This window comes from Saccopteryx bilineata, chromosome 2, assembly GCF_036850765.1.
Source record: "Saccopteryx bilineata isolate mSacBil1 chromosome 2, mSacBil1_pri_phased_curated, whole genome shotgun sequence".
In the NCBI taxonomy this organism is placed as follows: domain Eukaryota; kingdom Metazoa; phylum Chordata; class Mammalia; order Chiroptera; family Emballonuridae; genus Saccopteryx; species Saccopteryx bilineata.
Window position 1 is genome coordinate 22,772,849 of NC_089491.1, and position 27,594 is coordinate 22,800,442.

General features: G+C 41.0%; 1 protein-coding gene across 2 annotated transcripts in view; it reads right to left on the reverse strand.

Annotated features, from left to right (window-relative positions):
- The window catches only part of HSDL2 (hydroxysteroid dehydrogenase like 2), an 82,992-nt gene that overhangs the window by 39,798 nt on the left and 15,600 nt on the right, over positions 1–27,594 (reverse strand). Inside the window, exons 1-4 of one of the 2 annotated variants that reach the window (XM_066256513.1) lie at positions 16,390–16,547; positions 3,873–4,036; positions 1,408–1,506; positions 409–523 (exon numbers count right to left, since the gene is read on the reverse strand). In XM_066256513.1, coding sequence (XP_066112610.1) covers positions 409–523; positions 1,408–1,506; positions 3,873–4,036; positions 16,390–16,406 — 395 coding nt within the window. In that variant the 5' untranslated portion in view covers positions 16,407–16,547. Of the gene's footprint in view, positions 1–408; positions 524–1,407; positions 1,507–3,872; positions 4,037–16,389; positions 16,548–27,594 lie in introns of those variants that run through there. The other variant, XM_066256512.1, reaches the window with a different exon arrangement.

Consider the following 27,594-nt stretch of genomic DNA (forward strand, 5'->3'; position numbering starts at 1 on the left):
ACCACATTTACTTTCATTCTATATTGTATATTTCCCAATGCTGCCCACCACAGCATAAGCCTTTTGTCAGTTACATTAAAGTGTGCTTCATAATGAGCTTCCCGTTAGTTATATAACTAAAACCCTAGTGTTTTTTAAGGAAGGAGCGCCTTTTGCTGGCCTGAATAATCAGAAGACTTGGTACGCATGTATGTATTTCTTATACTTTAGTACTTATTAGATTCACAAAGAAAACAAGCTCTAAATATAATTAATTATTTAAAATTCTAACTACTAACTTGGAGCACTTTTAGGCCTTTATAAGGATTGACCAAATTTTAAACTGTATTGCTTAATCTGGTTCAAATCTGTTTACTACTAGTCCTCTGAGAAAACACTGCACCATTTTCCGACGACGCCTTCACTTACATAAGGTAGGTGCCTCTGGTGTTGACATTCATCATCAAATCCACCTTCTTTGTAGGTGTTTCCAATGTGTTGGTCAAGGAAATAGCACTGGCATTATTCACCAAGATATCAATTCCTGTTTTCAAATCATGAACTTCCTATTAATGTATTTTAAACTTTGTAACAAAAAGGAAAAAATACATTTACTCTGTATAGTTGAAGCCTAAGTTGGTTCACAAATACTTCTTTTAGATACACCAATGTAAGGCTAAGGAGCTGGGTCAAAACACCCAAATGATTTTCACCGGCACAATGGAGACAGCCATCACAGAGCTCCACATGAAATTATAGAGGCTTAGTTCTTAGTGCTTTGTAGCTTCCATTTTTATCTGTTCTCTTACCTCCTGGGCCATCCCTCCTAGTCTCCAAGAACCTTACGCTGACTTCCTTAAAGCTCCCTGTGTAGCAGCTTTCCAAGGCCTGCCCTCCTTCAAGGACACGGGCTCCCTCCCTTCAAAGGCCCTTCCTGGAATGAAAGACCTCCTTTCTGCTCTTGGGAACTGGGAAAAGACTAGAAACCCAGAGTTTCAATTCCAGGCAAATCACCAGAGTAAAGACTTATCCAGTTTGTCTGGGTAAGTCACTCATAAAATAAAATAAATCTAGGACAACAACTATTTCTGCACCTTCCATCTAATCCCCCCATGTATAACATACGGTTATATAACTGGAGAGAGGCAGGAGAACGGAATCTGGGGAATGAGTTTGGTTAGATGTATGCCACTATCTGTCAAGGTCCTATCTTTATATTGAATGGTAGGTTTTTTTATATTATTCAAAATAATTTTTACTAATTCAAAAAAATTCATCAGATGGTTTTAAACTACATCTCTATATGAGCAAATATTCATTTCTGGTTATACCCCAATGACTCAGAAAATGTCTTAAATTTAATTAAAATTATAGTTACACCTATATTTTTATCAATACTCAATAATCATTTCAAATTTAAGGAACTACCTCCAAATTTCTCAACGGCTTTCTCCACTGCATTACTGATTTGCTGTTCATCTCTCACATCCACAATACATGGCAAGGCCTTCCCTCCAATGGCTTCAACTACAAAGGATAAACAAGAAAAAGTATTAAAGCATTGAAATATTCAAATATTAAACCTTTCGGCCCTGGCTGGTTGGCTCAGCGGTAGAGCGTTGGCCCAGCATGTGGAAGTTCTGTGTTCGATTCCCAATCAGGGCACACAGGAGAAGCACCCATCTGCTTCTCCACCCCTCTCCCTCTCTTGCTTCTCTCTCTTTCTCTCTCTCTTCTCCTCCCCTCCTACAGCCATGGCTCAATTGGAGCGAGTTGGTTCTGGGTGCTGAGGACGGCTCCCTGGCCTTCACCTCAGGTGCTAAAAAACAGCTCCAGTTGCAACAGAGCAAGGGCCCCAGGTTGGCAGAGCATCGCCCCCTAGTGGGCTTGCCAGGTGGATCCTGGTCAGGGTGCATGCAGGAATCTGTTGCCTCTTTCCCATCCTCTCACTAAAAAAATAAATAAAAAAAAAATAAACCTTTCAGTCTGATACAAAAGTCAAAAGAAATAAGTACCCTATTTAAGAAAATCAATATAAATAACTACATCTTATAACTACTAGCGACTGTACCCTATATAGTTGGACATCTTTTTTTTTTTTTTTTCCCCAAAGTTAGAAACGGGGAGGCAGTCAGACAGACTCCTGCATGCGCCCGACCGGGATCCACCCAGCATGCCCACCAGGGGGCGATGCTCTGCCCATCTTGGGGCATCACTCTGCTGCAATCAGAGCCATTCAAGCGCCTGAGGCAGAGGCCACAGAGCCATCCTCAGCGCCTGGGCCAGCTTTGCTCCAATGGAGCCTTGGCTGCGGGAGGGGAAGAGAGAGACAGAGAGGAAGGAGGGGGGGAGGGGGGGAGAAGCAGATGGGCGCTTCTCCTGTGTGCCCTCGCCGGGAATTGAACCCGGGACTCCCGCACACCAGGCCGACGCTCTATCACTGAGCCAACTGGCCAGGGCTAGTTGGACATCTTGACTAAACCATCCCCAGGTTCAGACTAGCTAGGCCAACTCCATTAAAAAACAAAAAGAGGAAGGTAATTTTTTTTTTTTTTTCTGAAGCTGGAAATGGGGAGAGACAGTCAGACAGACTTCCACATGCGCCCGATCAGGATCCACCCGGCACGCCCACCAGGGGGCGAAGCTCTGCCCACCAGGGCGCTATGCTCTGCCCCTCTGGGGTGTCGCTCTGTTGCGACCAGAGCCACTCTAGTGCCTGGGGCAGAGGCCAAGGAGTCATCCCCAGCGCCCGGGCCATCTTTGCTCCAATGGAGCCTTGGCTGTGGGAGGGGAAGAGAGAGACAGAGAGGAAGGATGGGGGGGTGGAGAAGCAAATGGGCACTTCTCCTATGTGCCCTGGCCGGGAATTGAACCCGGGTCCCCCGCACGCCAGGCCAACGCTCTACCGCTGAGCCAACCGGCCAGGGCCAAGAGGAAAGTAATTTTTAAAAATTCTATTAAAAAGCAAAAAAAAAAGAAAGATAATTTTTAAAAAACCTTTATTATAAAAAATTTCAAAAAATATAAATACTAGTATAATGAACTACCACAAATCTATCACCTATTTTCAATGATGGTTTATGTTTAGCCAGTTTAATGTATCTATGTCCAATCCTAATTTTTTTTTTTCTGGTATATTTTAAAACAAACCCCAGACATCACTTCATTCATCAATACTTCATATGTATTCCCCTAACATAACCACATGCTATTAACATAACTAACACAACCAGCAATATCAACTGAAGTTGAATTTTTAAGCCCTCCCTCCTGGTACTGTGCCTAATACAATGCCTTGAATATACTCACTTGACAATTATTAACCAAAAGTGTTCAAATAATGACTTGCAAATGATGCTGAGAATAAATAACATGGAAAGCTTTTTCAGTGTTACATCATCCACCTGTCAAACTCTCTCCTCGCTTCTTCCCCTCTCCCATTCTCGGCTCAGATCCAAGAACCACTGTCCTGGTAAGACATGATTTTGTTTATGATTGATTTTTTAAAATTTATTTATTATTTATTTATTCATTTTAGAGAGGAGAGAGAGTGAGAATGAGAGAGAGAAAGAAAGGGGGGAGGAGCAGGAAGCATCAACTCCCATATGCGCTTTGACCAGACAAGTGCAGGGTTTCAAATTGGCAACCTCAGCATTCCAGGTTGACGTTTTATCCACTGCACCACCACAGGTCAGGCAAAGACATGATTTTTAATGCCAATCTCTCACATCACTCAAAAGTGCTGGGGACAAAAACAGGTCCCAATCACTTCTTTAAGCTAATAAAATTATTTAGGGTAGCTTTCAAATAGCTATAATTAAACTCTCCAGCAAATTCCTTATGTATTGAAACCATGGTGAGGACATTTCATGAAATGGCATGATCACACTCACTTTCATCAGCAGCAGTATAGATTGTGCCTGGCAGTTTGGGGTGTGTCTGTGTGGTCTTCGCAGCAATGACAATATTGGCTCCATCCTTTGCTGCTTTCAATGCGATAGCTTTGCCAATGCCACGGCTTGCACCCGTGATGAAAAGTGTACATCCTGCTAGCTTCCTACAACAGAACAAATGAGACTTTAGAAACCTCAATATTCTATTTAATTACCAGTATAGGAAACATACGCAAAGTTTTGCAATATACATTTCTTCCTCTGTGAAAGTTTTTCTAAACCCTTCTCCCTCCCCATCTGATTGCTGTATAAGTCCACAGTACTCCCCCTGCACAATGATTTCTAAATTACTTATTACAACTACAGTGGGCCAGTCTTGGAGTGATTTGGCAAACAATATCTGCTCAAGTGAAATAAAATCTTCAGGAGAAATGAGGAGTTAATAAACTATATATATATTGTATTTCCATACACACACAAAAAGCATTACTGAAGTTAGTTTTGAGTGGTGGGATTATGAATAAATTTTATCATATTCTTTATAATCTTTGGCATTTTTCAAATTTTGTGCAATGAATACATACCACTTAAAAAATTATCTAAAAGCCAATTAATTGTTCAATGGAGGCCTACCATTGTTCATAATAGACAGAGTAGAAATAATGTAATGTCTATCAACTGATAAATGGACAAATAAAATCTGGTATATCCAGAGTGGAATATATTTAGCAATAAAAATAAACAAAGTACTGATCCATGCTACAACATAAATGAACCTTGAGAACATTATGCTAAGTAAAAAAAACCTTATCGTAAAAGACCACAACTGTATGATTCCATTTATATGCTGTATCAAAATAGACAAATAAATCTACAGATACAAAGATTAGTGGTTGCCTACCTGGGGCTGGGGTGGGGGGATCTGTGTGGGCTAACAGTGCAGGGTGAGGGGTTTCTTTATGGGTGGTAAAAGGTTTTGAAAATGATTGCATGAGGGTTGCACAACAGTGTGAATATACTAAAAGTCACTGAATTGTATACTTTAAATGGATGAATTGTATGGTAAATGACATCTCAATAAGGCTGTTAAACAAACCCAGAAGGCTGGCAAAGAGTTCAAGTTTGTACTTCCTAATCCTCTTCACTTTTTTGCCCCCCTCCCCCCCCCGCAATCATCAGTTTATACTTAACCATTTTCCATCATTATCATCTATGTATTAGCCAGGCCCCTCACTTTTTTCCTCAGTTAGATTGTGAATTTCAAGTTTTGTTTGATTGTGAATTAAACAGTCAGCATAAACAAAGTACTGATCCATGCATATAATTTTAAATTACAGTAAAAACTATTTTTTTTATTCAGTGAGAGGAAGGGAGGCAGAGAGACTCCCACATGTGCCCCAACCGGGATCCACCAGGCATGTCCACTAGGGGGCAATGTTCTGTCCATCTGGGGCCCTCGCTCCTTTGCAACCAGGACCATTCTTTAGCACCTGAGGCAAAAGCCATGGAGCCATCCTCAGCCCCCGAGGCCAACTCACTTCAATCAAGCCAGGCCTGCAGGAGGGGAAGAAAAAGAAGTGAGAGGGGGAGGGGTTAAGAAGCAGACAGGGGTTTCTCTTGTGTGCCCTGACCTGGAATCGAACCCAGGATTCCACACAAAGGGCCAACGTTCTACTGCCGAGCCAACTGGCCAGAGTATTTTAATTTTTTAAGGAACCTCTGTATTATTTTCCACAGTGACTACACCAATTTACAACCCCATGAACGGCACACAAGGATTCCCTTTTCTCCACATCCTCACCACTTGTTATTTGTTGCCTTTTTGATAACAGCCATTCTGACAGGTGTGAGGTGAAATCTTGTGGTTTGGATTTACACTTTTCTAATGATGAGTGATGTTAAGCTTTTTTTCATGTGTCTGTTAGCCATTTGTATGTCTTTTTGAAGAAATGTTTATTCAGATCCTCTGCCTATTTTTAATCAAATTGTTTTCTTTTTGATGTTGAGTTGTATAAGTTCCTTATATATTTTGGATATTAACCCCTTATTGAATATATCATTTTCAAGTACGTATCTTCTCCCATTCGGTAGGTTGCCTTTTATTTCACTGATGGTTTCAAAGCAAAAATAAACAAATGGGACCACAAAAAATGAAAGTTTCTGCACAGTGAACTAACAACTACTTTAAATATTACTAATTCCCTTTTACTATTGTTATTATTATTCCTAATACTTACATATCTACATCTAAGCCAGGAGCCTAATCTACCCATTTATTTGTGTATACTCTGAGATAAGAATGATTTTTTACAGATGAACATTTATGATCAATTTGATGCTAAGGACCACTAATTTGAGCCCTAATTAAGTGAAACATTATCTCCTTGTTATGGATTAAATTCTATCTATCAAAATGATATGTTGTCTGACCAGGCGGTGGCGCAGTGGATAGAGCATCAGACTGGGATGCGGAAGATCCAGGTTCGAGACCCCGAGGTTGCCAGTTTGAGCGAGGGCTCATCTGGCTTGAGCAAAAAGCTCGCCAGCTTGGACCCAAGGTCGCTGGCTTGAGCAAGGGGTTATTCGGTCTGCTGAAGGCCCACGGTCAAGGCACATATGAGAAAGCAATCAATGAACAACTAAGGTGTCGCAATGCGCAACGAAAAACTAATGATTGATGCTTCTCATCTCTCTGTTCCTGTCTTGTCTGTCCCTGTCTATCCCTCACTCTGACTCTCTCTCTGTCTCTGTAAAAAAAAAAAAAAAAAAAAAAAAAAAAGGATATGTTAAAGTCCTAACCTCCAATATGTCAGAATATGACCTTATTTGGAAACAGTTATTGCTGATGTAATTAGTATAGATGAGGTCGTACCAGATAGGGTGGTCCCTTAGTCCAATATGACCGGTGTCTTTATAAGAGCAGAGAAAATTATGTAAAGATAGCAGATGTGAGATTGGAGCAATGCAGTTGTAAACTAAACTAAGGATTGCCAGCAACGATCACCAGAAGCTAGAAAGAAGCAAGGAAGGAATCCAACCACAATTTCAGAGGGTTCATGGCCCTGGTGACTCCTTGACTTAACTTCTGTTTTAAGCCACTCAGAGTACTTTGTGGTACTTTGTTATGGTAGCCCTATGAAACTGCTATACTCTCCCCCTTCCCTCCAAAAATAATTTCATTCTTTCAATTAGTAGATCTGTATTACAAAAATAAATTGTACTCAATTATTTTGAATTTCACCAATAAAAAATATAATGGAAATTGGTTTTCTCTTGATATATACATACATTTCATATATATACATCTCTTATACCTATATAATAGCTCCAATTTTGCCTCTTGCTCACAGTCTAAAATATTTACTATCTGACCCTTTACAGAAAACGTTTTGTCTAACCATGGTCTAGACAACACACCAACTTCTGCCTAACTTTGAACTTTATATAATAGAGTCATACAGTAAATGTTATTCATATTTGTTTCTTTCACAAAATATTGGACATTTAACCATGTTGGAGCAAATAGCTACATTTTAATATATAATATTCCATATATGAATATAGCATAACTTATTTTATTTATTCTATTTTTATGGACTTTGGGGGTGGTTTTCAGTTTTATTTTGTCTGTATTATCAACAATGCTGCTGTAAATATTCTTGTACACTTCTTCCAGGCACATGTGCAGTTTCTCCAGGGTATATATATTTATTGCTGAAACTGTGGGGCTATAGCACATTGTTATAGATTAAACATGGCCATAAATCCTGGGGCATTGCTTCCATCAAGAGCAGCATATTTCCCCTTTCCCTTGAGTCTGGGTTAGCCTTATGACCTTCTTTTAGAGAAGCAGAATGTGACAGAAGTGATATTCTGGGATTTCCAAGCCCATGCTATAGATGACTGGCAGCTTCTACTTTCTCTGTCTTGGAAGCCAGATGCCACGATGTGAAGTACAGGAACAGATTACTAAATAACGAGAGGCCATATGAGAAAGGACCTGCAGGGTGCAAGGCCATTCAGGACATCTGGGCCCCAGCCAAGGATCCAGCTAAATGTAGCCATATGTATGACCTCAACTTATAGTATGTAGAGCAGAAGAACCCACTCAACCCAAAGAACTTTGAATAATAACAAATCATCGTCCCTGATCGGTTGGCTCAGTGGTAGAGAGTCGGCCCACATGTAGATATCCTGGGTTCAATTCCCATTTAGGGCACATAGGAGAAGCGTCCATCTGCTTCTCAACCCTTTCCCTCTCATTTCTTTCTCTCTCTCCCTCCTGCAGCCCTGGCTCAATTGGAGTGAGTTGCCCCAGATGCTGAGGATGGCTCCATGGCCTCCACCTCAGGAGCTAAGAAGAGCTCATTTGCCAAGCAAAGGAGCAATGCCCCAGAGGGGCAGAGCATCGCCCCCTAGTGGGCTTGCCTGGTGGACCCCAATCAGGGCACATGCAGGAGTCTGCCCCCCTTCTCTCACTGAATTAAAAAAAAATCAAAACTCACTGTTGTTTTTCAAAAGTTTTATAGTTTACCTTTAAAATTTTCATCTTTAATCTACCTAGAATTTTTATACGAATTGAGGTAGGGATCCAACTGCATTTTTCCCCCAGATGAATAACCAACTGTTCTAATCTGAAAAGCCGATCTTTCCCACAGATCTTCAACACCAGCTTTGGTAGAGACTGAGTCTTCATAAATATATAGATCTGTACTTAGGTTTTATTTTCTGTTCCACTGGCCCACTAGAATCGCAGTCTCTTAATGATAACAGCTTTATTAGTCCTGATAAATGATAAGACAAATATTTCCAATTTGTTGTTCTTCAAGAGTTCCTTGGCTATACTTGAACCTTCACTTTTCCAAATATATTTTACTATTTTTTAATTGAATTTAATGGAGTGACATCGGTTAATAAAAGCATGTAGGTTTTTGTATACAATTCTATAATGCATCATCTGTACGTTGTATTGTGTGTTCACCACCCCAAGTCGTCTGCTTCCATCACCATTTACTTTCTACCTCCTCCACCCTCCTTTCCCTCTTGTAATCAATACTGTTGTCTCCACATAAATTTTAGAACCAACGAATTGCATTAGCAAAATCAATTGGAATATTGAGAGAAATTAAATTGAATCTATAATTTTAATTGGAAAGAACTTACATCTTTAGACACTGAGTACATACTGTCATTCACTAAATTTTCTTAAGTGTATGTCAATAAACTGTGTAAGTTTCTACAGAAAAGTATTACACATCTCTTGCTGGCTTTTTTCCCAGGTCAATCTTTGTAAAGTTGTGAGAAAAATAGTATAAAGAATACATATATTCTGCTCAGATTCATATATTAACATTTTATTCAAATGCTTTAGCATTTATGCTCCTTCCCTATATACATTTTTAAAAATTAATTTTTATTTTTATTTATTTATTTTGTGACAGAGACAGACAGGAAGGGAAAGAGATGAGAAGCATCAATCATTAGTTTTCGTTGTGACACCTTAGTTGTTCATTGATTGCTCTCTCATATGTGCCTTGACTGTGGGGCTACAGCAGACCGAGTAACCCCTTGCTCGAGCCAGCGACCTTGGGCTCAAGCCGGTGAGCCTTGCTCAAACCAGATGTGCCCGTGCTCAAGCTGGCGACCTCAGGATCTCGAACCTCGGCCCTCTACATCCCAATCCGATGCTCTATCCACTGTGCCACTGCCTGGTGAGGCTAAACTAATTTTTAGAAAGAGAAAGAAGGGGGAGAAGTGGGAAACATCAATTTATAGCAGTTACTTCCCATATCTGCCTTGACTGGGAAAGTCCAAGTTTTCGAACTGGCAACCTCAGCGTTCCAGGTGGAAGCTTTATCCACTGCACCATCACAGGTCAAACTCTTTTTCCCTTTCTCTTTCTGTATATCTTATTTTTTCTGAACTATTTAAATGTAAGTTGAATAGGTCATGACCTATTCTTACAACCACTGTAGAATTACCAACTTCAGTAACTGTAACAGTGATACAATAACTACTTTTATCTAATTTATCGCCAATATTTTAGTTTTGTTAATTGATGCTATAATGCCCTGCAGAGTAATTTTTGCTCTCCAGGTACAGGATTCAATTTAGGATCAGATAGTGCATTTAGTTATATCTTTTTAGTCTTCTTTAATCTAGAACTTTTGCAACCTCCTTTGTCTTTTACGATATTGGGGTTTTTTTTAAGAATACAGTGCCACTCATTTTTAAAAATGAATGCTTCTCACTTTAGATTCACCTGATATGTCCTCATGATTAGATTCAGGTTATTTATTCCCAGTCAAAATATGAGATATGTGTCCATAGTGTATCACACCTAGAGGCACACAATGTCCACCTGTACTTACTGGTAATATTAATTTTGATCATCCAATCACAGTATTATCAGATTTCTCCAATGTATAATTATTTTCTTTCCCTTGCAACTAATAAACAATCAGTGCAAAGACACTTAATGACAACTATTAAATTTTTATTATGGCATTTTCAAACATATTAAAAAATAAAGAAAATAGTATAATAAGCTCCCATATTTATTTAACAATTCAACAACTATCAAAATTTTGAGTGATTATCAGAAAGCAAATCTCAGAGGTCATATAATTTCACCTATAAATACACATCTTTATCTTTGCATAGCCATGTCATTATTACAACTAAGAAAATTAACAGTAATTACTTTATATCATTCAGTATCTACCCATATTCAAAATTTATCATGTCCCCACTATTGCTTAAAAAGCACTATCTCTTTGCCTCTGGTCTAGCTGGATGGATTCCCACTAGGATAAAGGACATCTTTCTTCTCATTCAGTCTCAGGCATAGCTGAAAGAAAAGCAAAGGCAGCTTCTCCTCTTAACCTGAACCTGGGTCTATACTAAGATACTCTTCCAGCTCTAAAGCATTACAACATGGGTGGGCAGTGGGGGTGGGAATCCTAACACCTTGATGGAAAGATGGAAACAAAGAAGGAAGAGGAGGAAGGAAGGAGGGAGGAAGGGAGGGAAGAAGAAAGGTCCCAAATCCTCAGTATACAGATGGCTAAAACTTGCTAATGTAGAGATAAGTTATACTACAATTTACCAAAATTATCTAGTACCTGAAATCAGAATAAAGGTGATAAAATTTAAAACTATTTTTCAAAAGAAAACCACTTAAATATAACTATACAAGCTATTCTAATGTTCATTTGGGAAAACAGACATCTAAAAATAACAGGAAAATTCGGAAAAAGAATCCAAATGAGGCAGAAACTAGCCTCCCCAGATATTAAATTTATTACACTAGCGTACTTAGCCAGACCTGTGGTGGCACAGCGGATAGAACAGCAACCTGCAATCCTGAGGTCACCGGTTCGAAGCCCTGAGGTTGCCAGGTCAAGGAACATAAGACAAGCAACCAAGGGAAACAACTATGAGTTGGTATTTCATGCTACCCATCCCCCTCTCTTTTCTATAAAAATTAATAAAACATTTTTTAAAAAACTTAAAGTATTTAAAATAGCTTGGTATTGGTACATGAAGAGACACACCAAAGTAATAAAATTAAAAAGGCAATAACCAGACCCTATACATACAAGAATTCAATATATGATAGAGGTAGAATTTCAAACAGAAAGAAAATGGTAACTAGTAAGTCAATGGTGCCGGGACAACTGTATAGACAGCCAACTGAACGAAAATGAAGTAGGCTTCATAACTCACTTCCTATGCCAAAATAGTATGCAAAATAGCATTTCATCTCAAGTGGATGAAAAAATCAAAGAGCCAAAGAAAACCCCAGAATGTAAAAATACTAAATGAATACTTATCAATTAAAAAAAAAATTCTCAGCCCTGGCCGTTTGGCTCAGTGGTAGAGCGTCGGCCTGGCGTGCAGAGGTCCCAGGGTTCGATTCCTGGACAGGGCACACAGGAGAAGCACCCATCTGCTTCTCCACCCCTCCCCCTCTCCTTCCTCTCTGTCTCTCTCTTCCCCTCCCGCAGCTAAGGCTCCATTGGAGCAAAGATGGCCCAGGTGCTGGGGATGGCTCTGTGGCCTCTGCCTCAGGTGCTGGAGTGGCTCTGGTCGCAACATAGCGATGCCCAGGATGGGTAGAGCATCGCCCCCTGGTGAGCAGAGCGGTCGCCCCCTGGTGGGTGTGCCGGGTGGATCCCGGTCAGGCGCATGCGGGAGTCTGTCTGACTGTCTCTCCCCATTTCCAGCTTCAGAAAAATACAAAAAAAAAAATCTTAAAAAAAAAATTTCTCAATTTAAGATGGCCTTAGGTTTGCACAAAAACACTAAAGCCTAAAAGACTGAGAACTCTGACTCAATAAAAACACATATTTGCATGATAGTATAATCAAAGTCAAGACAGAAAAAAACTGAAAGAAATATTTATTATACATATGACACAGGACAACTTTCTGAAAATAGATCAGAAATAAAAAATCTTGTCGTGTAAGCCAGGCAAACAAGAAGATACAAAGATGGCTGTAAATCAGAATTCTCAATCTCTGCACTACTGACATTCTGAACTAGATAATTCTTTGTAGTAGGGGGCTACTCTGTGCAGCATATGGTGTTTACCAGCATCCCTGACTCCATCCATTAGACCCAGTAACACCCCCCTCAATTGTGGTAATCAAAACTGTTCCCAGGCCTGACCTGTGGTGGCACAGTGGGTAAAGTGTCTACATGGAAAGCTGAGGTTGCCGGTTCAAAACTTCAGGCTTGCCTGAAAGTATGAATTGATGCATCCTGCTCCTGCCCCCTGCCTTTCGCACTCTTTCTTCTCTCTAAAATTAATAAATAGCATCTTAAAAAAAATGTTTCCAGACATTTTCAAATGTCATATGGGGCTCAAAAGTGCTCTTTGATGAAGACTACTGCCTTAAACATATAAAAGGTCCTCATCTTCACTCGTGATTCAAATTTTTACTACAATGAGATTATATTTCTTTCTCCAGATTATTACCAAAACAAACATTTTTATTATCAATCATTTTGCTATTTGCCAACGGGTTGGATTAGGAAATCTCATTTATCTTCCTGATGTGTACAACCTTTATAGAGGACTATTAGTATAGATATCAAAAATTAAAGTGTGCCCTGGGCCCTGGCCGGTTGGCTCAGTGGTAGAGCGTCGGCCTGGCGTGCGGGGGACCCGGGTTCGATTTCCGGCCAGGGTACATAGGAGAAGCGCCCATTTGCTTCTCCACCCCCCCTCCTTCCTCTCTGTCTCTCTCTTCCCCTCCCGCAGCCGAGGCTCCATCAGAGCAAAAGATGGCCCAGGCGCTGGGGATGGCTCCTTGGCCTCTGCCCCAGGCGCTAGAGTGGCTCTGGTCGCGGCAGAGCAACGCCCCGGAGGGGCAGAGCATCGCCCCCTGGTGGGCAGAGCATCGCCACTGGTGGGCGTGCCGGGTGGATCCCGGTCGGGCGCATGCGGGAGTCTGTCTGACTGTCTCTCCCCGTTTCCAGCTTCAGAAAAAAAAAAACAAAAAACAAAAACAAAATTAAAGTGTGCCCTGGCTGGTTGGCTCAGTGGTAGAACATCAGCCTGACGTGAGGATGTCCCGGGTTCAATGGTCAGTCAGGGCACACAGGAGAAGTGATTATTATTTCTCTACCCCCTCCATCTCCCCCTCTGCCAGCCATGGCTCTAATGGTTCAGTGTATGGCTTTCAGTGCTGAGGATGGCTCAGTGGAACTTCTGCCTCAGGCACTAAAAATAGCTTGGTTGCAAGTATGGCCCCAATGGGGTGGGGGTGGGGTGTTGCCAGGTGGATCCTGGTCAGGGTGCATGTGAGAGTCTGTCTCTTTATCTCTCCTCCTCTCACTTGAAAAAGGAAAAAAAATTAATGTTCATATATTCTTTGATCCAGCAGCCTCACTTCTAGGTACTTACCATATAGATACACTCAAATATGTGCAAAAAGGTGAATATATGAATAATCATTGCATCAAAGTTGGAGCAACAAAAAGAATTAGAAATGATCTGGTATCCAGTGCTAGGGAACTGGTTAAATAAATTATGGTACATCAATAAAATATTATGTAACCACAAAAAGGGAAGAGCTACAGGTATGAAACTCTGTAGCCTAAGACATATTTAGGTAAAATAGCAAGGCCCAAAAGACAGTTTGCTACCATTAAGTGGTGTATGCAATGCAATACCACATACAAAGTGTATATTATAAAATAGTACACTTGAAACCTACATAATCTATTAACCAATATTACCCCAATAAATCTAATAAGTTTTTAAATTTTTATTAAATTTTTTTTCCCATTTTTCCCGAAGCTGGAAACGGGGAGGCAGTCAGACAGACTCCCACATGCGCCGGACTGGGATCCACCTGGCATGCCCACCAGGGGGCGATGCTCTGCCCCGCTGGGGCATCGCTCTGTTGCATCCTGAGCCATCCTAGCGCCTGGGGCAGAGGCCACAGAGCCATCCTCAGCGCCCGGGCAAACTTTGCTCCAATGGAGCCTTGGCTGCTGGAGGGGAAGAGAGAGACAGAGAGGAAGGAGAGGGGGAGGGGTGGAGAAGCAGATGGGCACTTCTCCTGTGTGCCTTGGCCGGGAATTGAACCCGGGACTTCTGCACGCCAGGCCGACGCTCTACCACTGAGCCAATCGGCCAGGGCCAAAATTTTTATTAATTTTTAAAGAGGGTGAGAAAGAGAGGGAAAGAGAGAAACATCGATTTGTTGTTCCACTATTTATGCATTCACTGGTTGATTCTAGTACAGGGGTCCCCAAACTTTTACACAGGGGGCCAGTTCACTGTCCCTCAGACCGTTGGAGGGTCAGACTATAAAAAAAACTATGGCCCTGGCCGGTTGGCTCTGTGGTAGAGCATCGGCCTGGCGTGCGGGGGACCCGGGTTCGATTCCCGGCCAGGGCACATAGGGGAAGCGCCCATTTGCTTCTTCACCCCCCTTCCCTCCTTCCTCTCTGTCTCTCTCTTCCCCTCCCTCAGCCAAGGCTCCATTGGAGCAAAGATGGCCCGGGCGCTGGGGATGGCTCCTTGGCCTCTGCCCCAGGCGCTAGAGTGGCTCTGGTCGCAGCAGAGCGACGTCCCGGAGGGGCAGAGCATCGCCCCCTGGTGGGCAGAGCATCGCCCCTGTTGGGCGTGCCGGGTGGATCCCGGTCGGGCACATGCGGGAGTCTGACTGTCTCTCCCCGTTTCCAGCTTCAGAAAAACAACAACAACAAAAAAAACAACTATGAACAAATCCCTATGCACACTGCACATATCTTATTTTAAAGTAAAAAAACAAAACGGGAACAAATACAATATTTAAAATAAAGAACAAGTAAATTTAAATCAACAAACTGACCAGTATTTCAGTGGGAACTATGGGCCTGCTTTTGGCTAATGGGATGGTCAATGTGCTCCTCTCACTGACCACCAATGAAAGAGGTGCCCCTTCCAGAAGTGCGGTGGGACCGGATAAATGGCCTCAGGGGGCTGCAGTTTGGGGACCCCTGTTCTAGTATGTGCCCTGAATATGGATCAAACTCACAACTTTGGCGTATCAGGACACTCTAACCAATTGAGCTACCAGACCAGGACAATAAAAATTTTAAAAATGTGCTGTGTGTGTGTTTAGGGAGATACACAAAACAGATTTATAAATGCACTTAATAGCTGGAAAAATACCAGAGAGTAGCAGAAGGACTGGAAGTTAGGGGTGACAAAACTCACTTTTGACACCCGTTTGAGCTGTTTAAGTCTTTTGGGCATGTGCTTGCATGCTTCAAACAAATTACATAATGGACATGCCACTCACTTCAATATACCCATACTTTATAAAGAAAAGGTAAAACGATGGTTGCCAGGCACTGGGGGGGTGAATTGTTGAATGGGTATAAAGTTTTCTAAACTGAAAAAGTTCTAAAGATTGGTTGCACAGCAAATAGAATATACTTAACACTACTGAGTGATACACTTAAAAATGGTTAAGATGGCAAATTTTGTTCTGTATCTTACAATTAAAAATCTCTTTAAAGTGAAACTTCCCCACACACAAAAATACTCATACTTTACAGATTATTTTCATTTGTTACTAATTTGCGAGTCACTTTTTAAATACTCCACTACTTTATTATTCCAGAAATGAGCGTTCAGAACAAGAGGACACTCATTAGGTGCAAAAGTGTTCCGGTGACCTTTCACCTAGAACTTGACTGCCTTCAGCAAGACACGCAGCTACTGCTCAACCCAAGATGGGGCCGGTCCGACGGACGGCCAGGTAGCCCACTTTGGACCTTTGAGCTGTAGAGGAGGTTTTTATATAGCTGTCACCCTGAAGTACACAACATTGGGTTACTTTTCAGGCGTTACCGCAATTCTAGGACCTCTGGTCCAGCGCCGGCCAGCTTTCCGCAGCGTGGCGGGCAACTTCTTTGACCCTGCCGCCGCCGCCGCCGGGCCCCTCACACCATCCACTCTGGCGCAGCCCACGCGGCCCGGTCTTCCCCCGCGACGCCCTTATCCCCTTACCCGGTATTGGGTAACATGACTTTCGGAGATCAGAACCGGTGGCGACAGCAGCGGCAGCAAGCGTCAAGTGAGAGGAGGTTCTTCCCTCCCGCCCCAGACCCTGCCCCCAAGGCCCCGCCCGGAGGTTTACAGGGAATAGGCGCTCTAAGCCGGAGGTTGCTCAGTGCGCCTGCGCACGCAGTGGGCCCTCCTTGGCACTCCGCTTTAGTTACCACCACCCCTTTGCCTGGACCTGGAAACCCGCGGTCTGCGCAAGCGCTGAAAGAGAGCTCTGCCCCGCCCCTCTCGCGGCCCTACGGTGACAATCGGTTTCGCGCGGGCGGCTGCACTACTGGGCGCGTCAGGCATTACGTACGTCTTCTCCTGCCTTGTAAAAGGGTTCTTCGTCACGGCGTTGCGTTCCTTTGCCAGCGGGGTGGCCGTTTGAGTTGTGCTTTAGGGACCTTGAAGACTGGGATGCGGCTTCTCCGCAGACTCTGCTCTGGGAATGCTTTGACTCTCGGTCTTCTCTCCTCCCTCGCCCAAACCTGGGTGCGGGTCCGGCTGCACGCCCTCCTTTGAAGGCTCCCTTAGGAACGCTTTTCCTTGCAGATACTTTCTGCCAGGGGCCCGCCAGCGTCGCACTCCCACTCTCCCACCAAGCCTGGACTAAAGCCGCCCGACCTCGCGGGTCTGTAGATAACACTGGTGAGGGCAGCTTCTGGATCAGAGCTCTGCAATAGTCGCGCCAAAGAATTCAGTTAACTCTGGTTTTTCAACTCAGCCTGTATCTCAGGCAACTCCCGAACTAAGTGCTAGGATAAGGTTATTTCCGGGCCCAGTATTTCTTTTTTTTCTTCTTTAATTTTTTTTTATTTATTCATTTTAGAGAGGAGAGAGAGAAGGGGGATGGAGCAGGAAGCATCAATTCCCATATGTGCCTTGACCAGACAAGTGCAGGGTTTCAAACCGGCGACCTCAGCGTTCCAGGTGGACGCTTTATCCACTGCGCCACCCCGGGTCAGGCCCAGTACTCAGCTACCCTAATGAACTGAAGACTGGCATATTGTTAAGTAGATATGAAGAAATTGCTTTGCATTGTGAAGCGGTAGAACAGGATGATAAGTATGTTCTTTATGAAGACTAAAGAAACTAGCCTGGAGATGGGGTATGTAACTCCCCACTTATTACAAGCCCCCAAGTAGCTCTATTTACTCATTTATATCACTTGCCAGTCTCCAGTAGGCATTTGAATTTGACATGGTACTTAGATACTCGGGAGGAATTTATTTATTCCAGATATTATTAGCTCCTATGTGCTGGTCACTAAACAGCAAGACAAATGAAAACGTTCAGGGTAACCACCAGATGGCACTGTTACTTTAAAATTCAAAATACAGTAACAATGTTAATTTATTAACAATATTGTGATAAATTATAACCTGATTTGGATTAAGGCAAAAACAACATGAAGTTCTTGATAGGACTCCCATAAAGGGAAAATAAGAGAAGGTATATATTTTAAATTCCTTAAAACTGCATTATTAAAATAGGATGTGATAAAAAAAAAAAAAGAAAGAAAAAAGATGTGGCCTGACCAGGCGGTGGCACAGTGGATAGAGCATCAAACTGGGATCCGGAGGACCCAGGTTCGAGACCCCGAGGTCACTAGCTTGAGCACGGGCTCATCTGGTTTGAGCAAAAAGCTCACCAGCTTGGACCCATGGTCGCTGGCTTAACCAAGGGGTTACTCGGTCTGCTGAAGGCCTGCGGTCAAGGCACATATGAGAAAGCAATCAATGAACAACTAAGGTACCACAATGCTTAATGAAAAACTAATGATTGATGCTCCTCATCTCTCCATTCCTGTCTGTCTGTCCCTGTCTATCCCTCTCTCTGTCTCTGTTAAAAAAAAATAAAATAAAAAAGATGTGGGCCTGATCTCTGGTGGCACAGTGGATAAAGCGTTGACCTGAGAACACTGACGTTGCCAGCTCAAAACCCTGCACTTTGTTTGGTCAAGGCATATATGGAAGTTGATGCTTCCTGCTCCTCCCCCCCTTCTCTCTCTCTCCTCTCTAAAATGAATTAAAAAAATTTTTTAAATGTCTCCTCCTGTCTTGGTTTTTTAAAAAAATCACGAATGATTAAAAAAAAGGATGTGATACTCGAATTCATTTATATTTAAATTATAAAGTGGTCATACTTGTCTTCACTTGTTTTATAACTTCTAAAGTCTATTAAGTTTAATTCTCCAATATTGTCATTTTCAGATATATAGGAGATTAAAAATGCTGACTGAAGTTGAAATATCAAAAGATGACATTGAAAACAACTTTGATATTATCAAAAAACGACTCTTCTAACCTTGACCCCTTGTATAGGAATATACTTTTTAAGTGTATAATGCAGTAGTATTCATGTTTGTTGACCACAGCCTACATAAGGAAATAATTTTTTTATCCAGACACAGCATACCCACAGCTTTCTATTTTATTTGAATCTATTTGATCCTATCTTGTTCTTCTTATGTTGATTATAACCTAGTAAGTTATTTCGATGACTCATTAATGGATCATAACCTACCCTTTGGAAAACATTGCTTTAGTACAGTGGTCCCCAACCTTTTTTGGGCCATGGACCGATTTAATGTCAGAAAATATTTTCACAGGCCGGCCTTTAGGGTGGGACGGATAAATGTATCACGTGACCGAGAAAAGCGTCAAGAGTGAGTCTTAGACAGATGTAACAGAGGGAATCTGATAATTTTTTAAAAATAAAACATTGGCCTGACTAGGCGGTGGCGCGGTGGATAGAGCGTTGGACTGGGATGCGGACGACCCAGGTTCGAGACCCTGAGGTCACCAGCTTGAGTGCGGGCTCATCTGGTTTGAGCAAAAGCTCACCAGCTTGGACCCAAGGTCGCTGGCTTGAGCAAGGGGTTACTCGGTCTGCTGAAGGCCCGTGGTCAAGGCACATATGAGAAAGCAATCAATGAATAACTAAGATGTCACAACGAAAAAGCTGATGATTGATGCTTCTCATCTCTCTCCGTTCCCATTTGTCTGTCCCTGTCTATCCCTCTCTCTCTCTCTGTAAAAATAAAATAAAATAAATAAAATAAAACATCATTCAGACTTAAATATAAATAAAACGGAAATAATGTTAAGTTATTTATTCTTTCTCTGCGGACGGGTACCAGTCCACGGCCTGGGGGTTGGGGACCACTGCTTTAGTATGTTGTAATTTGCTATTGTAATTTTTCAACTTGCCTTTTAAGATATAGGCTTCTCCAGTCAAATACCAAATTACTAATTAATGGTCAGAGGCCAACAATATGATGTGACTAAGAGCAGATGGATGCTTTCAATGTTTTTAAATGAGTCAGGGATCTTGAAATTTCCATTTCCTTCATCCAGAAAACAGCCCACTCTAGTTCAGAAAGTCAAATGGGGAAATCCTTGGGATTTTGAGAGTATGCTGGTTATTTCTGATAATATACCAGATCTTTCCTATAAGACGTCTAGCTTTGCCTTTTGTTACTCAATGAATTATTGCCAGTCATTAATTAATAACTAACTACTGGGTATTAACCTCATTACTGTATTTTAAAGTCTTTATCTTTCTGATAATACATGATTCCAGCAATCTAGAGAAAATGGACTTTGGGTGATGAGCACACAACGCAATAAACAGTTCAAATACTATAGAGATGTTTACCTGAAACCTATGTGTTCCTATGGATCATTGTCACACCATTATATTTAATTTCTAAGTAAATTTTTGTAAAATAGAGAAAGTGGAAGTTTCTCTCTGTTACTAGCCTTCAGAGATAACCATTGTTACACAGTTTGGCATGTATCTTTAAGACTTTCAAATTTTTGTATAGGTAATGATCATTTTTCTTTTTAAAATTTTTTTATTTTAGAGAGAGGAAGGGAGAGAGAAAGAGAAACATTGATCTGTTGTTCCACCCATCCATGCATTCCTTGGTTGGCTCCTGTATGTGTCCCTACCAGGTACTAAACCTGCAACTCTGGTGCATCAGGACATGGCTCTAACCAACTGAGCTACCCAGCAGGATAAATGGTTTCAAGTACAGGAGATATATTAATATTGTGTTGTTTTGGAACCAGTTTTTGTTTTACCTAATGTATCATAGACATTTTCCCAAGTTTACACCTAAAAGTTTATCTTCACGTTGTAAAGATAGGTGCATAGTTTTCTTTTATATGAATGTACTCCATAATAATTTTACTGTTGTCATTTTTGATGGACATTTAAGTTATTTTAAAATTGTCTTCCTGCCTGACCATGTGGTGGCACAGTAGATAGAGCGTTGGACTGGGATGCAGAGGACCCAGGTTCGAGACCCTGAGGTTGCCAGATTGAGCGCGGGCTCATCTGGTTTGAGCAAAAAAAAAAAAAAAAGCCCACCAGCTTGAACCCAAGGTTGCTGGCTCCAGCAAGGGGTTACTCGGTCTGCTGAAGGCCGCGGTCAAGGCACATATGAGAGAGCAATCAATGAACAACTAAGGTGTTGCAACGCACAATGAAAAATTAATGATTGATGCTTCTCATCTCTCTCTGTCCCTGTCTATCCTTCTCTCTCTCTCTGAAAAAAAATTTTTAAAAATTGTCTTCCTGATAAACAGCACTGCAATAAAAGTCTTTGTGCATTCATAACTATTCACTAATCATATTACATTTCTCTAGAATACATTCCTGGTTTGCTCAATAGATATACACATTTAATACCCTTTAGCTAAAGATTGTGTTAAAAATTTACCTTGCCATTGTTGACCTTTTGGGTTGGATAATCCTTTGTTGTAGGAGTCTTACCATGTATATTGTAGTGTATTTAGCAGCATTCCTGACCTGTGTCCACTACATGCTATAGCTCACCCCCTGCCAGTTTTCTTTGTTCATTGTGGTAAAATATACATAAAATTTACCATTTTAACTATTTCAGTAGCATTAAGAGCATTCACACTGTTGTGTAACCAACATCATCATCCATCTTAAGACCTTCCAGTTTTGGCAACCAAAAATGTTTCCAGAAATTACTGAATGTTTCCTGGAGGACCAAACTGCCCTAGTTGTTCATACCATTACAGAGGTAAATGTAAAATCACTTGTGGTAAAGATATGCAAGTTCTTTTGTTTTTACAACTTTTCTGTAAATTTGAAATGAATTGAGACAATTTTTAAAAAATTTTTCCACTGATTTGACAGAGGAAAGGGAAGAGGAAAAGGAGTGGGGGAGAGAGAGAAGCATCAACTTGCCATTCCATTTAGTTGTGTACTCATTGATTGCTTCTCATACATGTGCCCTGACTGGGGATTGAACCTGCAACCTTGGCACACTGGGACAATGCTTTATCCACTGCGCCACCCACCCAGGGCAAACTAAAAAGTTCTGTCTTAAGTGAATGAGAATGCTTATAGCTGAAACTATTGATTGTCTGCTCACACTTTTCAACTCCTGATTCCTTGCTAATTTTGTTCATCAGTGCTTCAGAAAAGGTATCCATAACTGCGACTTGGAATAAAATCCTGATTAGTCTAGCTCAGTGGTTCTCAAACTTTAATGTGCACCACAGTCACCTGAAGAGCTTTGTAAAACACCGATTAATGGGTCCGACCTCCCAAGTTTCTGATTCACTAGGTCTAGGACAATGGAGTTAAAGAATTTCCAACATGTTTCCAGTTCTGGTAACTGTCTTTGGTTAAGGCACAAGAAGGCATTGACCAGTAGTTCCCAGCCTTGTTTGCAAATTAGAATCACTTAGGGATCTTTATTAATTTTTTGTTGTTGTTTTTTTTAGACAGAGAGGAAGGTGTGTGGGGGAGAGAGAGAAAGAGAAATGGTGATTTTTTTGTTCTATTCATTTATGCACTCATTGGTTGATTCTTGTATGTGCTTTGACCAGGGATCAAACCAGCAACCTTGGCATATCCTTATGGCGCTCTTAACCAACAGAACTACCCAACCAGGACCATCACTTGAGGATCTTTAAAAAAATTCTGATGCCTGGGCCTTACTCCCAGGATTCTAATTAAATTGGTATGGGGAACACACAGGAAGTAGACTCCCAGGTAGTTCTAATATGCAGCTGAGATTGAGAATCACTGATTTGGTCAATGTAATCCCATTCCCCTTGTTAATGCTTTGCTCAGAAGTGGGCGTGTTATCCAGTGCTGACAAATGCTGGGAAAAGTTTTGTTACTTTTAAGAAAGAGACCACAGAATTACCTCTTCTGAATATGATGCTTGAAACAGCTGCATCTATTTTGCAACATAAAGAGAACTAGCTTTCCTCTTTCCTAGATAGCTCTTTGAAAGGTAACTTTCTCCTATAATATACATGAAGGAAAGGTTGGGGTTGGGAGGCAGTTGTCTCAGAACCCTCCTGCTAACACTCCGACTGCTGTAAGGTACACTGTGGGTATGAGAAAACCCTCACTTTGCAGCTGGCTATCTCTTAGAATTCTAGGAAACTTTTCCTTCAGTAGACAACTGATCCCTTGCATGAGGACAAGTAGTGCAGTGGGTCTGTGGATCATGCCATATCACTTTTTTGCTGTTGGTTTATTTACTACACCATTCCCACACAACTTTTTGCTAAAAAGTTGAGGCTTACAAAAGGGAATTACAATACATCAGCGATTTTCAATTGGTATGCCACAAGAATTTTTAAAACATGCAATACCTGACTATTTAGTCAGGGGCACTGACCTCTTTTCCCTTAGATTGTCCCCCCTCCCCCCCCCAAAAAATGACAACAGCCAACACAACAACAGCCATCCAGTGTGAATGAATCAAAATTATATCTATTATCAGATCAGCAAAATATATTATTTTTTGGTGTCACAGAATTTTAGTGATTAGTATGTGTACCATGGAATAAAAAGTTTGTAAATCACTATTATACATATAAAAAATGAACTCTGCATAACAACTGCTAAGTCAGAGACTGCTATTTGCCTGACCATTACACATTCTTCACTTCTTACCAATAGTATCTATTATTAGAGGTGGCACTAGGCCCAGTAAAAACCCTGCATCTGTCGGCCCTTCTTGCAATGAGGAGTGGCCATGCGACCAAATTATGGCTCTTGAGATACAAGTGGAAAATCTTGGACTTCTGGAGAAGCTTCTTTAAAGAGCTTCTAACGATTTTGTGAGCTTACAAATGAAAGCCAACCGCTCACATAATGGGACAAAAAGGAGATGGGATGTTTGATGAACAGGGAGTGTCATAACAGCCCTGAAGCTACTACTTCTCGAGTTCTTTTGCACAAGAAATAAAATTTTACCTAATTTAAGGCACTATTACTTTCAGTTAAGTTATATGCACCTGGACCTAACTCATAATGATGACTCTGTGTAAAGGCAAAAGTATCAAAAGAACATAAACCATTGCAGGGGGCTCCCTCTTGAACACACCCAAATCCCTAGCTTTGCTTTGGCTTCATACCTACTTTTCACCCTGAGCAAGAATGTTTTTACAATTTCCCTCTTTAATACGGGCTTTAATATCTCCATTTCCTTTCAGGACCCAAGTCCCCACTCACAGGCATTGGTTTCATACCAGGATCCATCCTCTCTCAAGACAAACATTTCCCCAAATCTGAATTATTCATTCTATTTGGACTATGACTCTCGCAAAAGAGTCCAACATGGGTGTGGGTTTCAAGTCCAATTCCCTTGGAGATATTTCCACCTAATTCTTCCTGGTGTCCTCACTTAATAGAAACTATTATGTCAAATATATCCACATCTCCCAAGGTCAGGTATTAATTCTGAGACACAGTAGTCCACTTTGAGTACTCTTGACATGCTGAGAAACATTTGACTTTTCTACAGTTAACACAGCAGCATCCCTACTTACTATAAAGGTAGCATTTTATTTTACAGGACAATGTCAGTTCGTTTTTATCTTCTACCTTTCAAGCTGTTCCTACCAGGCATTAAAAGAATAATTTCAAATAGAGCAAAGTTAGCTTAAGAATCAGGTCCATGATTGAGCCATCTGTCTCTTAATGGCTACTACTTTGCTACACAAAGATCAAGCTTTGGAATTACCCCCCTGTATTTACTCTGTGCCAAATTAAATTCTTGAAGGTGTCCTCCTCCTCCTACCCTCTACTAAATTAAATTCTTGATTAAGGTCTCATACTCCCACTGCTCCAGTTAAAGACTATATGAAGACTTAAGTCTCCTCTGACACAGTATGTAATCCTCTACCTCCGTGGATGGGGGTAGGATTGGGGAGGAGATTAGCTTTTGTAGTTACAAAATCTCTTTCTCATAGAGAAAATTTTGCAGATTGTTCTTTTGTTTTGTTTTTCTGCAACTGACCTTTTGCTTATTTGCCTGTTCAAGTTTGAATATTTGCCTGCTCTGTGGGCTCACCTGCAGTTAAACATTTTTTAGAACCATATTGGGGAGAAAGAATAGCTCTATTCAGTTGTCTGGTATCCCAGAAATCTCACTATTAAGCTTGTAGACTATGATCGGCTTTTTTTTGTACAAGGTTATTTCAACAAAGGACAAATGAGGAAAAATAAAATAAATATACTTTAACCAACCTATTTGGCTCATTATTAAATAGTTATGTCAAAAAATTTAGAGAGAAGGTTTGAATTAGTGGCCAGAGTCAAGACTTTGTTCTAGTTGTAAAATAAAATTTATATTTCCTATTAGTAATATGGTTTCAGATACCTAAGGGACTATTTTGTCCCATATAATAGCATATATAATATTATAGGCATATGTATCAACTTTACCTATCTATACACAAATGGAATACCACAGCAGGAAAAGCAAAATCAGCTCTTAGTTCAGTAGGCTAACTTCAGTTCAGGGAGTAAGATTTATAGGTAACAGATTAATTGTAAAAGAGAAGAAAGGGGAAGTTGTCTTTCTTCTTCTGCCCTCCTACTCACAACTATTCCTCCACATCCTCTTCTTTGAAAAGACTGGGGTGAATCACATCAGTTAATTGGTTTGGTATAAATAAGTTCAAGAAGAATCGTGTTAAAAGCTGGTGAAAGCGCCTGACCTGTGGTGGCGCGGTGGATAAAGCGTCGACCTGGAAATGCTGAGGTTGCCGGTTCGAAACCCTGCACTTGTCTGGTCAAGGCACATATGGGAGTTGATGCTTCCAGCTCCTCCCCCATTCTCTCTCTCTCTCTCTGTCTCTCCCTCTCCTCTCTAAAATGAGTAAATAAATAATAATAAAAAAAAAACTGGTGAAAGCACAGGATCAATTGCTGCTTGAAAAAACTGGAAATATTTTAATGACAGTCCTTAATGGTTACATAACTTCCAGGGACAAGTGAACAAAATGAACAAAACCAGAGAAGAAATGTCAAGTTTAATGAAAGTAATTAACCCTACCGCAGATTATGAAAAAAAAAAACATCCAATTTGTACTCAAATTGAGAAAAGTGGTGAAGTTTTTATTTATTTATTTATTTATTTAGAGGGGGGGGGGAAGAGAGAAGGATAAAAAGCATCAAATACTCGCAGCATTTTAATCTTATTGATTGCTTCTCAGACGTGCCTTGACCAGGGGGCTCCAGCTGAACCACTGACCTCTTGATGAAGCCAGTGACCTTGGGCTCAAGCTAACAACCTTGGGCTTCAAGCCAACAATCTCTAGGCTCAAGCCAGTGACCATGGGATGATGTTGATGATCCCACGTTTAAGCTGGCGACCACACGCTCAGGTTGCTGAGTCTGTGTCCAAGCCAGATGAGCCCCCGCTCAAGCCAGCAACCTTGGGGTTTCAAACCTGGGACCTCAGCATCCCAGGACGACACTCTGTCCACTGTGCCACCAGCAGTCAGACTAATGTGGTAAGGCTTGACAACCATGTCCTCTAAATAGTAACTCGGTGTCATTTTTATAAAGTAAATAAGATGGTCCTAAAGGTCCAGCAGTAACCTGAAACTAGAAGAAATGAGGACTAGGAACCTGAGTACATCATGGAAAAATTAAGACCATGTTTGGTATCCATTCTAAGATGGTCAGGAACATAGAATTGAGAAAGAGACTATGTGACACACATTTTGATTTTCCAGGATTCAGTTTCCTCACCCATAACTGAAACTTGGAAATGATGGGCAGCTGAGGGGTTAATAGTGAACTGCAAGATAGATATGCACCTGTTGACCAAAGTAAAATGAGTGGAGTAAATAAGCACTAACTATAAGATAAAAACCATATGACAGTATAGATCTGAAACTCTCGAACTAAAACAAAAACAAAACAAACCCATTTCCAGTGGAAATGAGTTTCAATCTTCTCCAATCTGGTTTTAAATGTAGGAGAGTACAGCTACCGAATTTGCTGGGGAAAGGATAATGACTCAATAGTTCTTAATCCATTAAAGTTTTAACAACAACAACAAAAAATAACAGGACATGTAAGGATCCTTTCTCAAACAAAAGAACTGAGTATGTAAATCTGCCTACTGAAAGATGAATTAAAAAAAACTCAGCCTGACCAGGCGGTGGTGCAATGGATAGAGTGTTGGACTGGGATGCCGAGGACCCAGGTTCGAGACCCTGAGGTCGCCAGCTTGAGCGCAGGCTCAACTGGCTTTTGAGAAAAATAAAAAAAAAATAAAAATGCTCAGCAGCTTGGACCCAAGGTCGCTGGCTCAAGCAAGGGGTTACTTGGTCTGCTGAAGGCTCACAGTCAAAGCACATATGAGAAAGCAATCAATGAAAAACTAAGGTGTCGCAACGAAAAACGGATGATTGATGCTTCTCATCTCTCTCCGTTCCTGTCTGTCCCTATCTATCCCTCTCTCTCTCTCTCTCTTTCTCTCTCTGTCCCTGTAAAGAAAAAATAAAAAAATAAAAAATAATTAAAAAAAAACAACTCAGTAAGCATTGACCCACTTAGATAACTATGTCTAAATAAATGTATTTATAAAATTTAATGGGATGGTTCTAATTCTTGAAAGAAAATTAACATAATGTGAAACTAATACTCTGACAAAATTGACCATAAAAAATGGAATCATGAGACAGGGTTAGTGTGAGGGCTAATTTTTCATTTTTCAGAGTGGTGTCAATAAATACTACATTTTTTTTCTGAAGTTGATGATTTAAGTATATTATTTAAAATTTAAAGATAATTATTTCCCTGGCTGGTAGCTCAGTTGGTTGGAGCATTGTTCCAATACTGTACACCAAGGTAGCGGGTTCC